General features: G+C 46.0%; 1 protein-coding gene across 4 annotated transcripts in view; it reads right to left on the reverse strand.

Annotated features, from left to right (window-relative positions):
• The window catches only part of RANBP3 (RAN binding protein 3), a 63866-nt gene extending 52378 nt beyond the window's left edge, over positions 1 to 11488 (reverse strand). For all 4 annotated transcript variants that reach the window (XM_053965620.1, XM_053965618.1, XM_053965619.1 and 1 more), the window contains exon 1: positions 11399 to 11488. In XM_053965620.1, the coding sequence (XP_053821595.1) occupies positions 11399 to 11420 (22 nt within the window). In that variant the 5' untranslated portion in view covers positions 11421 to 11488. The remainder of the gene's footprint in view (positions 1 to 11398) is intronic.
• Positions 11489 to 12841: the final 1353 nt, after the last annotated feature.

A 12841-nucleotide genomic window follows, 5' to 3' on the forward strand; every position in this document is an offset into this window, starting at 1 on the left:
CATGTAAGAAGGAAAGCAAAACTTCAGTAATTAGCATCAGAGATAGTACCTCTCCAATCTCAAGATCTGGCACCATACAAACCTGAATGGTTTTAGGCTGTCAAATCAAATTGAATCCACAACTGAAAACCAACTGAATCCACAGAACTCCTTCCTGCAGTTTATTCACTTTGCAGCTATTTCAACCTGCATGAATAACTACAAAAACCTCAAGAGTGGGATTTCACAGGCTAAATTTCTTTAACATATTTTACCATCAAGTCATTAACTATCAATAAATAAATGCCCTATGTACTATGAGAAAAACATGTACTATTAAAACTGCTGAGCTTCTTTCACGAGCTGTGGAAATCAAAATGCAGAAATAGAAAATACTACCTCCATAGCTCATGCAGAGATATCATCTTCAAGTCATATATACTATTTACTGTGATAGTTTTAACCTAGATGCATGACCACTAGTAGCTGTAGCAAACTCTCCCACGTCAACCATATTTTCCACAGCTAGACAAAACATTCACTCACATGATGCACCTCTAGCAGCCACAAGGTGTCAGACCTTTACTGCAGCATGAAATGACTAATTGAAAAAAATCCAAGGGGGTCAAGGGCAACAAGAAAGCTCTGTAGGTACATTGGTCATAAGAGAAAGGCATGGGCCCTCTCCAGCAGGCAACAGGAGATCTGGTTTCCATGGATATGGAGAGCTGAGGTACTCAATGATGTTTCTGACTCCATCTTCACCAAGAAGTGCTCCAAACCAAGTTATAAATGGGGAAAGCAGCAGGGACTGGCAGAATGAAGGACCACCTGCTATAGGAAAACAGGCTTGAGACCATCTAAGGAAGGTTAAGGTGCACAAGTCCATGGGAACTGATGAAATGCATGCATGAGTCCTAAGCCACTCTCCATTCATTGAGAAGTCATGGCCACCTGAGGAAGTTCCCAGTGACTGGAAAAGGGGAAACTAACCCCCATTTACAAAAAGAGAAAAGGCAGACTTGGGGCACTACAGGCTGGTGAGCCTCACTTCTGCACCTGGCACTCCATGAACCTTGACCATGGAAGCTCTGCTAAGGCACATGGAAAATAAGGCAGTGATTGGTGAGAGCCAACATAGCTTCAATTAGAGCAAACCATGCCTGACAAATTTGGTTCTATGATTGTCTTACACTGTTGGTGGACAAGGGAAGAACAACTGATAGTCTACCTAGACTTGTGCAAAGCATTTGACACTGTCCCAGAGGAGATCATTTGTCTCTAAACTGGATAGATGGACCACTCCATGGATAAGGAATTTGCTGGCAGCTACACTCAGAGTTGCAGTCAACAGCTCAATGTCCAAGTGGAGACCAAGTTTGGGACCAGCACGGCTTAGTATCTATTTTGGTGACATGAACAGTAGGATTGAAGGCACCCACAAGAAGTCTGCCAATGACACCGAGCTGTGTGGTGCAGCTGATATGCCAGAGGGAAGGAATGCCATCAGACAGGCTGGAGAGGTGGTACTACGCAAACTTTATGAACTTCTACAAGGCCAAGTGCAACTCCTGCACGTGTGTCAGGGCAATCCCAAGAACAAACACAGGCTGAGGGGAGAAAGGATTGAGAAAAGGCCTGGGGAGAAGGACTTGTGGGTGCAGGTGGATAAGAAGCTCAGCATGCCAACAGGCACTGGCACACAGAAACCCCCCCTCTGTGCTGGGCTCATTGCCCAGCATGTGCAGGGGGGGATTCTGCTGTCTGCCCCACTCAGGTGAGACCCCACCTGAAGAGCTGCTTCCAATCCTGGGGAACAGTATCAGGAGCATGTGGAGCTCCTGAAGCAAGCCCAGAGGAGGTCACAGAGATGCTCCGAGGGCTGGAGCCCCCTGCTCTGGGGACAGGCTGGGAGACCTGGGGGTGTTTAGCCTGGAGAAGGCTACACAGAGACCTCAGAGCCTGTTCCAGTACCTAAAGGGGCTCCACAGGAGAGGACTTTGGACAAGGAGGAATGACTTCAAAGTGACAGAGGGTAAATTCAGATGAGATATTAGGAAGAAATTCTTCCCTGCAATGGTGTTGAGGCCGTGGCACAGGTTGCTTCATGGACCTGTGGATGGCATCCCTGGCAACATTCAAAGCCAGATTGGATGAGGTTTGGAGCAACCTGGTGTAGTGGAGGTGTCCCTGAACAATGGGGGATGGGTGATGTCTTCAAAGGTCTCTTCCAACCCAAACTATGGATTCTCATGAAAATAGAAAGAAACACCTGCAGGAGTGTGTATCTCTGTAGAGTTCTCAGGCTCACAGAATATATCTCATGGCACAGCAATGACAAGGGCCAAAAAAGCAGTCACCTTCTTCACTGCTGAGCCCAGTGGGCCTCTGCCATAAGGATACAGCATAAATCAGGATGGAGGTCTCTAGTCCAATCTCCTGCTTCAAGTAAGGTCCATTATGATGTCAGGCCAGGTTAATCAGGTTATCCAGTCTGGTCTTAACATCCAAGGACAGAGGCTGAGCAGCCTCCCAGGGTAATCTCTTCTCTGCTGCTAGACTGTACTTATGGTGAAAAAAACCTACCACCACCACAAAAACCCGACCTTTCCTCTATTTCCAATCTGAGCATCTCATTCCATCTCTCACCTTTTGCCTTTGTCCTTTCAACATACACCACTCTGATGGGCCTGGGTCTGTCTCTCTAATAAGCTCCTCAGAGACCCTGATAAGCTCCAGATGTGCCTCTCTGAAGACTTCTTTCCTCTAGGCTGAACACACCCAGTCTCCTCACAGGATATGCAACCCAGACCACCAAATATCTTGGTGATTCAGGTTAATCTTTAAATTTTAGAAGGAACCATGGCATGAAAACAACTTTCAAGACATCACCAGATCATTATTAAGATGAGAATTTATTTTTAAAGCTAAGAATAACAATGTTTCAAACACTTTTTCTTTTTAAATTTACTCCAAATTACATTTAGAAATGGAATAGTGCCTGATTACATGGAAAACTACACGAGGCAGGGAAAAAAGCAAACCTACAGTGCAACGTCTTGGCAAGCAAGTCCTTGCTTCAATTTCAAAAAGGACTCTTCAACACCAGAAGCAAACAAAGTGGGAATAGCTACTCCAACTGTAACTCTTTGTAATACATCACTTGAGAGAAAAAGTGTACCTGTGAACAACGAATGAATGTTAAAAAGAACAGCAGTTAGGCTGTTAACTGACTTAAAATACTCGGAGTGGTAATTTGTCACTTGTGAAACACCTAAGAGTCAAGAAAGTAAAAGTTCAAAGTTAGGTTTAATTATGCTTATTGGAACACTGCAGGCCACAAAAAAATGTTCTTGGGGATTTTCTCACCATTTACATTATGAAGAGCAGAATAATCATGCTAAATGTAACATATGAAGAGATACAGATGATTTGCAGCACTACAACATCCAAAAGGTGTTGATAACAACACAGGATTCTCTTTCAATAGCTAACAATAGACTCAAAGCAAAGAGCAAGCTGCCACTAAGAGCTTATCTGCAGAAAGACCTCCACAAACAAAATCCAGCCATACCTCATGTCAGAAACAACAAGAAACACAACTGGATAATTTATGGCCAATCTTCACAAGCAATGTCATGATGAATAGAACTGACATGGTAAAAAGAGATACTTCTGCAAATGTTACAAGTTAGAAAAGAAAAAATTTGCTTATTTTCATATCAGAGGGAAAAGCCATGAGGCAGGGCAACTATTTGGTAAAGTAGATAACATATCTAAAAGAATTTAAAGATAAAGAATTCAAAAAAGTATTAAGTCACTTACATAGTGCTGTCTTGTCAATTAAATAGCTCTTTATGGTGTCAGGGTGTGAATTATTTGGACATGTCACTCAGCCTAACTTTGCACCCACTAATCCATCTGAAGTCACCATAGGGAAAAAAAAAAAATCTTGTTTCTAGAGTCTGCAGACAGTCAGTGGTGAATGACACATTTTCTCTCTGACCTTCCTCTGTCCAAAAGCTACCATGAGATAAGTAGAATAAACAATCAGGGCAACCCCCAACCCCTCGCCCCCACCACCAAAACAGCACAGAAGCAATGCCAGCATCCTACAAGTCTGGTAAAGAAATGATACTGATTAGTCTGAAAGGAACTACTTCAGTTTGCTCACCTTCTGTGTATTTCATAAAATCATAAAATATGCTGAGCTGGAAGGGACCCATTAGGAACATTAAGTCCAACTCCTGGCCCTGCACAGGTGCCCTGGGGTGACTGAACCCTAGGAAAGACAGTGAGGCTCCAGAACAGCTGCAGTACATCAATGACATAATTGAATGGGGGAACATGGCAGCAGAAGCATTTGAGAAAGGAGAGAAAATCACCCAGATTCTCCTGAAAGTTGGTTTCACCATCAAAAAGAGTAAAGTCAAGGGACCTGCTCGAGAGATCCAGTTCCGGGGGGTAAAATGGCAAGATGGACAGTATCAGATTCCCACTGAGGTCATCAACAAGATCACCATGATGTCTCCACCAACCAGCAAGAAGGAAACACAAGCTTTCTTAGGTGCCATAAGCTTTTGGAGAACGCATATTCCTGAGTACAGCCAGATTGTGACCCTCTCTACCTGGTCAACCACAAGAACAGTTTCCACTGGGGCTCTGAGCAACAACAAGGCTTTGCCCAGATCAAACAGGAAATGGCTCATGCGGTAGCCCTTGGCCCAGTCAGGACAGGACCAGATGTGAAGAATGTGCTCTACTCTGCAGCCGGGAGCCATGGTTTGTCCTGGAGCCTTTGGCAGAAGGCACCTGGTGAGACTCGAGGCCGACCACTGGGATTCTGGAGTCGAAGCTACAGAGGGCCTGAAGCCAACTACATTCCAATGGAAAAAAGAAATTTTAGCAGCCTATGAAGGAGTCCAAGCCGCCTCAGAGGTGACTGGTACAGAAGCACAACTGCTCCTGGCACCCTGACTACCGGTGCTGGGGTGGATGTTCATAGCAAAGGTTCCCTCTAGTCACCATGCCACATGGAGCAAGTGAATTGCTCTCATCACACAGCATTGGTAAACTGAATTGTCCTGGGATTTTGGAGATAATTACAAATTGGCCTGAAGGTGAAAACTTCTCATTGATGAAGAGATTTCACTGACGAAGAAGAACAAGAAAAAGTGACATGGACTGAAGAAGCTCCAGCATACAATCAAATGCCAGCAGAGGAAACACACTATGCTCTTTTCACTGACGGTTCCCGTCGCATCGTAGGGATGAATTGGAAGTGGAAAGCAGCTGTATGGAGCCCCACCTGACGGGTTGCAGAGGCCACTGAAGGAGAAGGTGGATCAAGGCAACTTGCTGAACTCAAAGCTGTTCAACTGGCCCTGGACGTTGCTGAAAGAGAGAAGTGGCCAAAGCTCTACCTCTACACTGGATGGTAACCAATGCTCTGTGGGGTTGGCTGGAAAGGTGGAAAAAGGCTAATTGGCAGTGTATGCAAAAACCATTTTGGGCAGCTGAAGAGTGGAAAGACATTGCTACCAAGGCAGAGAAACTATCTGTGAAAATCAGTCATATAGATACCCATATCCCCAAGAGTAGATCTAATGAGGAGCACCAAAACAATCAACAGGTAGATCAGGCTGCAAAGATAGAGGTGTTAAAGAGAGACTTAGATTGGCAACACAAGGGGGAGTTGTTCCTAGCTCAGTGGGCTCATGATGCTTCAAGTCATCAGGGCAGAGATGCCACCTGTAAGTGGGCACAAGACCGAGGGGTAGATTTAACCATGGATAGTATTTCTCAGGTTATCCATGACTGTGAAACGTGTGCTGTCATCACACAGGCCAAGTGGGTGAAGCCCTATGGTATGGTGGGCGGTGGTCCAAGTACAGGTATGAGGAGGCCTGGCAGATTGACTACATCACACTGCCCCAGACATGCCAAGGCAAGTGCTACGTGCTCACAATGGTGGAAGCCACCACGGGATGGTTGGAAACCTACCCTGTGTCTCATGCTACGGCCCGTAACACCATCCTGGGCCTTGAAAAGCAGGTCCTTTGGAGGCACAGTACCCCTGAGAGGATTGAGTCAGACAATGGGACTCATTTAAAGAATAGCCTTATAAAAACTGGGCAAGGAAACATGGCACTGAGTGGGTGTACCATATCACCTACCATGCACCAGCTGCAGGCAATGTGGAGAAGTACAGTGGACTTCTAAAAACCACCTTGAAAGCACTGGGTGGGGAATCTTTCAAAAACTGGGAGCAGCATCTAGCAAAGACCACCTGGTTATTTAACACCCAAGGCTTCATTAACCGAGCAGGCCTTGCCCAATCTGAACCCCTGCCCCTGCATACAGTAGACAAAGTCCCAGTGGCACATATCAGAGGTTTGTTAGGGAAGACCGTTTGGATCAATTCTGCCTCGAGTACAGACAAACCCATCGTGGGGTTGTCTTTGCTCAGGGACCAGGTTGCATATGGTGGATAATGCAGAAAGATGGAACAACATGACGTGTACCTCAGGGAGATCTGATTGTGGGGCAAGAACTATGTGTAAATATCACTGTCTGATGAATGTCACTGCCATTGTCTGTATATAGCTGTATACTGTGTATGTACATGTGTGTTGTACATGTAGTTTTGGTAGTAAGTTGACTATATAGGGATAAGGGGTGAAGCGTCCTGAGGTGACTTTATGATACTTGTATCCCCATTAGTCTGTTTAGCCTGGAAATAAGTTCTGCACCATTAAGACCGGTTCCAAGAGCAAAGAGGGGGAAAGAAGAAACACGGAGATTGTTATCAGAAATTGCACTTACTCCCCCGCATCCTTCTCCTGGATGGTGCTGTCTGCAGCACAGACAGCGGGACAGAGCCTTCCTTTGCTTTTAGTTAGTTTTTGGCTCACTGAGGCAGACAAGTTCCCTGGACTGTTGTTTTTCTTTTTCTTGGAACTGTTTAAACCTGCTCTGGACTGAACACCCAGAAGAGCACTGGCAGCTCGCACCTGTGGCCCATCAGGCTGGGCCTGGGCTGTGGCATTTCCAGCACTGGAGGGACTGATAAAGAGACCGAGTGAGCTGAGCTACAACCCACGAAGGAGACATCCTGAGTTTATCACCTCTTCAGAGCAGAAGGAGGTTTTATTGTTTAATATTGTTCAATTTTTGTGCTGGTGAATGCTTTGCCTGTTGAATAAACAGGTGTTTTTCCACGTTTCTCCAAGGGAATATTTTCATGAACCAGTTGGGGGAGGGCCACTTGAATCTGCTTTCTAGAGGAACCCCTTCATAGGTTTTCTCCCAAATTTGCCCTAAACCAGGACAACAGGGCACCCCAAAAAGGCCACTACATGACAGAGCATTGTCCAAACACTTCTTGAACTCAGGCTTGGTGCTTCTCAGCTCACTGCCCTGAGAAGCCTTGTGTGCTCAACCTCCCTCTGGGTGGAAAACCTTTTCCTGGTATCCAAGCTAAACCTCCCCTGACTCAGCTCCATGACGTTTCCTCAAGCTCTCTCATTGGTCATGAGAGTGTACAGATTGGTACCTGCCTCTCATGAGGAGGTTGAAGACTGCAAGACTTAGTCTCCTCTTCTCCAGGCTGATGAAACCAAGTGTGCCCTCAGCAGCTCCTCATACAACTTCCCCTCTAGACCCTTCCCCATCCTTGTGGCCCTTCTTTGGACACTTCTCTATTAGCTTAATGTCTTTCTTATACTGTGGTGACCAAAACTGCCCCTAAAACTCAAGATGAAGCTGCAGAGAGACAAATCCCCTCCCTCACCCAGTTGGCCTGATGCCCCTAAGAACATGGTTGGCCCTCCTGGCTCCAGGGCACTGCTGACTCAGATCCAACTTGCCATCAACCGGAACCCCCAGGTCCCTTCCTGCACCACTGCTCTCTAACCTTTAATTAATTTAAGGCAGTTACATACAGTTAACCTGTTATGATTGTGCTGTATGCTCAGCAATTTCATAAAGCCAAGTAAGTCGCAGACACCTCCTGAAAGGAAAATGTGTACACATCCATCAAATTTTAGCCATGAGAAAAATTTGTATAACCTTTCAGCCATTGAAAAGATTAAGTCATTCTTTCCCCACACAAGGGGATCTTGTTGTCTTAAAAACACAGCTTTAGCAGTAAGTCATAGACAAGCAAACTACTACTTGTGTTTTAGCCGCAAGTTAATGAGAAAAGCAATCCAGTTCCCATAAATATATAGGACCGACAGGAAGGTGCGAGTTCTCCTTGGTATTCTAGCTGGATTGTCTTAAAACTGACACTTCACACATGTGGCAGTCAAGTACCAAAGACTTCAAAGAAAGTTTCTACGAACATTCAGTAACTACTTTATACATTAGTACCAATAGCAATTGTGCTTACCAGTCTAAACCCCTGGTTTTCAATAATCACCCTCACAACGACAGTCCCCAAAACCTCTATCACAATGTTAAATCTTTGCAGCAGAGTCGATCAAACTTCACACAGCTAGGGAGAAACTACTCTCTCCTGCTCTTCATTAGCTCCACACTTATCAACTCATCTGCCACCATGACAGGCAATGCCAAGACCAGGATCTGTTCCTAGGAAACTTCACAGTACAAACTTCTTTGGAAAGTGGCACTATGACTATGTCATCTTTTAGCCCCTTTCTATGCAATAGAGGACCCTCTTAAACCAACAACCTTCTCTTGTCAAGATACAGTTGGTCATTACTCCAATATAAAGAGGTAAGGGAGCGGTTTCACCTACTCATTAGAAACAAAGCAAAGACAAGTGGATGAAAAAGACTTGAGGAACAATAAGAATGAAAAAAAAAAAGGAAGTCATTATTAGAGGGAATGTTTGTAGCTTTGAAGAAATGCATCACAAAAAGATCATCCATTAAAATAGTTCAAAATTGCAAAAGACATTGGTAGAATGGTTACTTGGAGGCAGTACTGACAGCTCAGCAGTGATTTAAGACATTCAATAGTTTAAGAGCATCAGAACCTAGAAGGTAAAGATAACTAATATACTGTTGGAAACAGAAACACCAATCAATTAATTTAAAGATGGGTGTCATGGTAAAAGTTACAGGTTAGAAGAACTTTATATTAGTAAGATGAGAGGACACAAGCCACACAAATCTCAAGCACTTTTCAAGGCCAGGAAAAGGTTTGTTGCAGTAATCAAACAGGTAAAAATCTTGAGTTTCACCTGCATGAACAGACAATAAAAGCTACTGTTTAAACACACCAACAAAAACAGTCTGCAAGAATGACTGAAGCCTCATTCTAGGTACTTGTATCGACTGTGTCAAAAAATAATTAGCTTCACACCTCAGAACAAAGTATGATTGAGACAGCACTGTTGTACAGATCAACCAAGATTCAGGAACGTTAAGAACTTCGCTGAGATCACACTTTTTTGTGAACATGAACATTGAGCTATCAAATGGTATAAACAATAGAAGATCAACATGAAGCAGAAGGTCAAAGAATTTTCAGTACCAAAATAGTTACTTCGCATATTTAGATGAAAATACCTCGGCACAAGGAAGTAAAGCATTCACCTAAACAATGGAAAAATAAAACTAACTGATGTGTTTAAGAATGAGGAGAAAACAGTCACCTGAGAAGATCCTTGCCATGACAGAGTCTGCAAATAAGCCCCGTAGAAAGACTATAGAATTCTCTGAGTTTCAGCAGAAAGATGCAAATTTTGGGAAATGCATGTATTTCCACTGTTATACAAAGAACATACACCTCAAAAATGGCACTGAAAGGAACAAAACTAGCAACAGTCAATGATATTAGAATGAGGAGACAACAGTTCCAAAGCAAGCCAATCTTGCTTCATCTGAGGAGAGATTGTATCACACTCTTATTGCAAGAAGAAACAGAACAGCAACAGATGAAGGTGACAACTGTGGAAAGAAAGGCGAGTATAAACTAAAGAGGTTTACAGGTGAGGTAAGTCTCTGGAGGCACAAAAGGATGAGATCACACTCCCCCTTGCCATCCCAGGCAGTCTACAAGACCCTGCAGGAAAACAGAAGTAGAAGTAGAAACACATGACAAGTCATCATCAAAAGATGCAATAAATATTGGTAAACTGTTGAGCTTAATGTTCCCCAGCAGAAAGGGGAGGTAAAGTGAGGGGCTTGCATGACTTAAGATAGGTATTGCCAAGCTTCTGATTCTAAGAGGACAAAACAACCCATTAAAATTTATTATAAGGTCATTATAATAGCAGTATATAAAATAAGTACCGATGCTAAGTTTCCCACAAATAGTCATTACAGATTTGACTACTACTACTCTTGAGAGCACTTATCATGCCTCCTCAGGCACTGACAACTCACCTCGAGCCTGGAAGCCAACAGCCCAAGACATACCGCATCATAGGATTTGTTAACTTAAGCGTAATTGTATTGTTAGCTGTTTGTAGGCTTCATCTTCAAAGGCTGCACCTATAATGTTTATTTGCTTCCTGTTGTTTAACGTTAATATCAGAACGGTAATTGCCACTGTCACAGAGTTCAAAAGTAAGAAACTGTCCTGAAAGGAGCCTGACACACACTTTCATTCACCTCCCTCTTTCCCTCTTCCATTAGCTGAGAGGAATGGTGAGAGACAACAGAGCAAACTGGCTTTTGCCAAAACCCTGAGAGACATTTGTCATTCCCAAAGGCAAAATATAGATATCCACTGCCACTTAAAACACCACTGTACACACCTTGGGGCAGAATACCCAAATACTGCAGTATTGCAGCTCAGGTTCTTCTAATGCTCTTCAGAAAAAAATTAAACCACTTTACTAGCCCATCTCTGACGTTTTCAACTCAAAAAACTACAGTGCACCTACTATGATACCCTGCCTTGTTTTACACAGGCCTTCTATTAATCCTTTAACTAAAGGATTAACATGAGTGTAAGCAAAGGAAAGATTTACAGCGTTACGAAAGCTGTGGACAATAACTTCAAAAAGCAACTGGACATGGCGGGGCACAAAGTGGCTCAGAGCCGGAGCCAAGACGCAGTGCTCGCTACCGCGCTCTGGGGCCCGTGCCCAGCGCTGGGCCCGCTGTCCGCGTCCAGGGAGCACTGGCCCCGGGCCACCTGCCCCGGGAGTAGCCGCATCGCGAGCCCAGAACCACCAACCCGCGGCAAGCACCTAAGGACGCAGGCCCCAGCCCGGCTTCGTCCGCCCGCGCCTCGCGGACAGTGCGGTGACCCGGCCAAGGCGCTCCCTTTGTCCAGCCGCTCTCCCCACTGGGACGGGACCGGCTGCGGGGAAGTGGCGCTCCCGGGCCGGCCCGTGAACGCAGATCGCCGGGCCGGGCCGGGCCGGGCCGGGCCAGTCTAGGCCCACGGCAGCACAGGGCCACTGTGGGCCAGAGTAGCAACGCCTGCAACTCCCGCCTACCTTCGTTCGCCAGGTCCGCCATTTTACTTCCTCAGCCGCGCCCACAATGCATCGCGCAGCCGGACGACACCGCTCACTGCGAGCCCCGCGGGGCGCGCACGCCCCGATTTACAGCCGCTCCGGGACGGCGCCGCGCATGCGCAGAGGGCGGGGCCGTGCCAGCGGACTCGTGGGCTCCGCGCGGTGCCCGATCGGTTCCCGATCGGTTCCGCAGCTCTGGGCGGGCGGTGTGGGCAGCGTCCCCGTGGGCCGACTCATTATGAGGCCCCCGTTGGCCCGATCGCTCCCTGCGGCCCGCGCACCGTGTGTACCGCGGCGGTCGGAGCGGGGCCAATTGCCCGCGGGTCTCCGTCCCGTGCGCGGCCTTGCCGTCCTCCCGTGGCTGCGGAGCCCAGGCGGGCAGACCGTGAGCTGCTCCTGGTGCCACATCCTGCGCTCAACAGCAGCTGGCACAGGGGGTATAAACTGAGCAATTAATGATTCTCGTCTTACCCGTAGTGATTGCTTCAAGGTTCATTTAACAACAGCATGCACGATGCCCTTCATTTGACTACATTCCTCACAAGCTATCACACTAGCCTAAGGCAGAATCCAAGGGCCAGGCTCTTGATTCCTTTTGTAAGTACCATCCATTGAAACCATCTGGTTTGCCTGCTAGGAGAATTGTCCATCAGGAATATAACAGCAAAACTGGCAAAACCTGTTATGAATAAATGAATGGTATTAATTAAAAAAAAATAAACAACAAAAAAAAAACCAAACAAAAAAAAAAAAAAAAAAAAAAAAAAAAAAAAAAAACAAAAAAAAAAAAAAAAAAAAAAAAAAAAACCCAAACCAACAGATTCATCACAGAATGGTTTGGGTTCCAAGAAACCTTAAAGCCCATCTCATTCCCCTCATTTCCATAGACAGGGACACCTTTCTCTAGACCAGGTAGCTCCATGCCACATCCTACCTGGCCTTGAACACCCAGGGATGGGTCAACCCATCTCTGAGCAACCTGTGCCAGGGCTTCACCAGTCTACCAGCCAGGAATTTCTTGGCAATATCCCACCTAGCCCTTCCCCCTTGCAGTGGGAAGCCATTCCCCCTTGTCCTGTCATTCTAGACTCCTGTCCAAAGTCTCTCCAGCTCTCTTGGAGCCCCTTTAGGTACTGGAACAGGCTATAATGTCCCTCCAGAGCCTTCTCTCCAGGTGAACACCTCCAGCTCTCCCAGCCTGGCTCCAGAGCAGAGGGGCTCCAGCCTTCAGAGCATCTCTGTGGTCTCCTCTGGACTGGCTCCAGCAGCTCCATGTCCTTCTGATGTCATTCCCCAGGATTGGAAGCAGCTCTTCAGGTGGGGTCTCACCTGAGTGGGGCAGACAGCAGAATCCCCCCTCTCCTGCTGCCCATGTTGGGCAATGAGCCTGGAGGAGGGTTTCTGTGTGCCAGTGCCTTTGGC

The sequence above is a fragment of the Vidua chalybeata genome, chromosome 27 (genome assembly GCF_026979565.1).
Source record: "Vidua chalybeata isolate OUT-0048 chromosome 27, bVidCha1 merged haplotype, whole genome shotgun sequence".
NCBI classification, from domain to species: domain Eukaryota; kingdom Metazoa; phylum Chordata; class Aves; order Passeriformes; family Viduidae; genus Vidua; species Vidua chalybeata.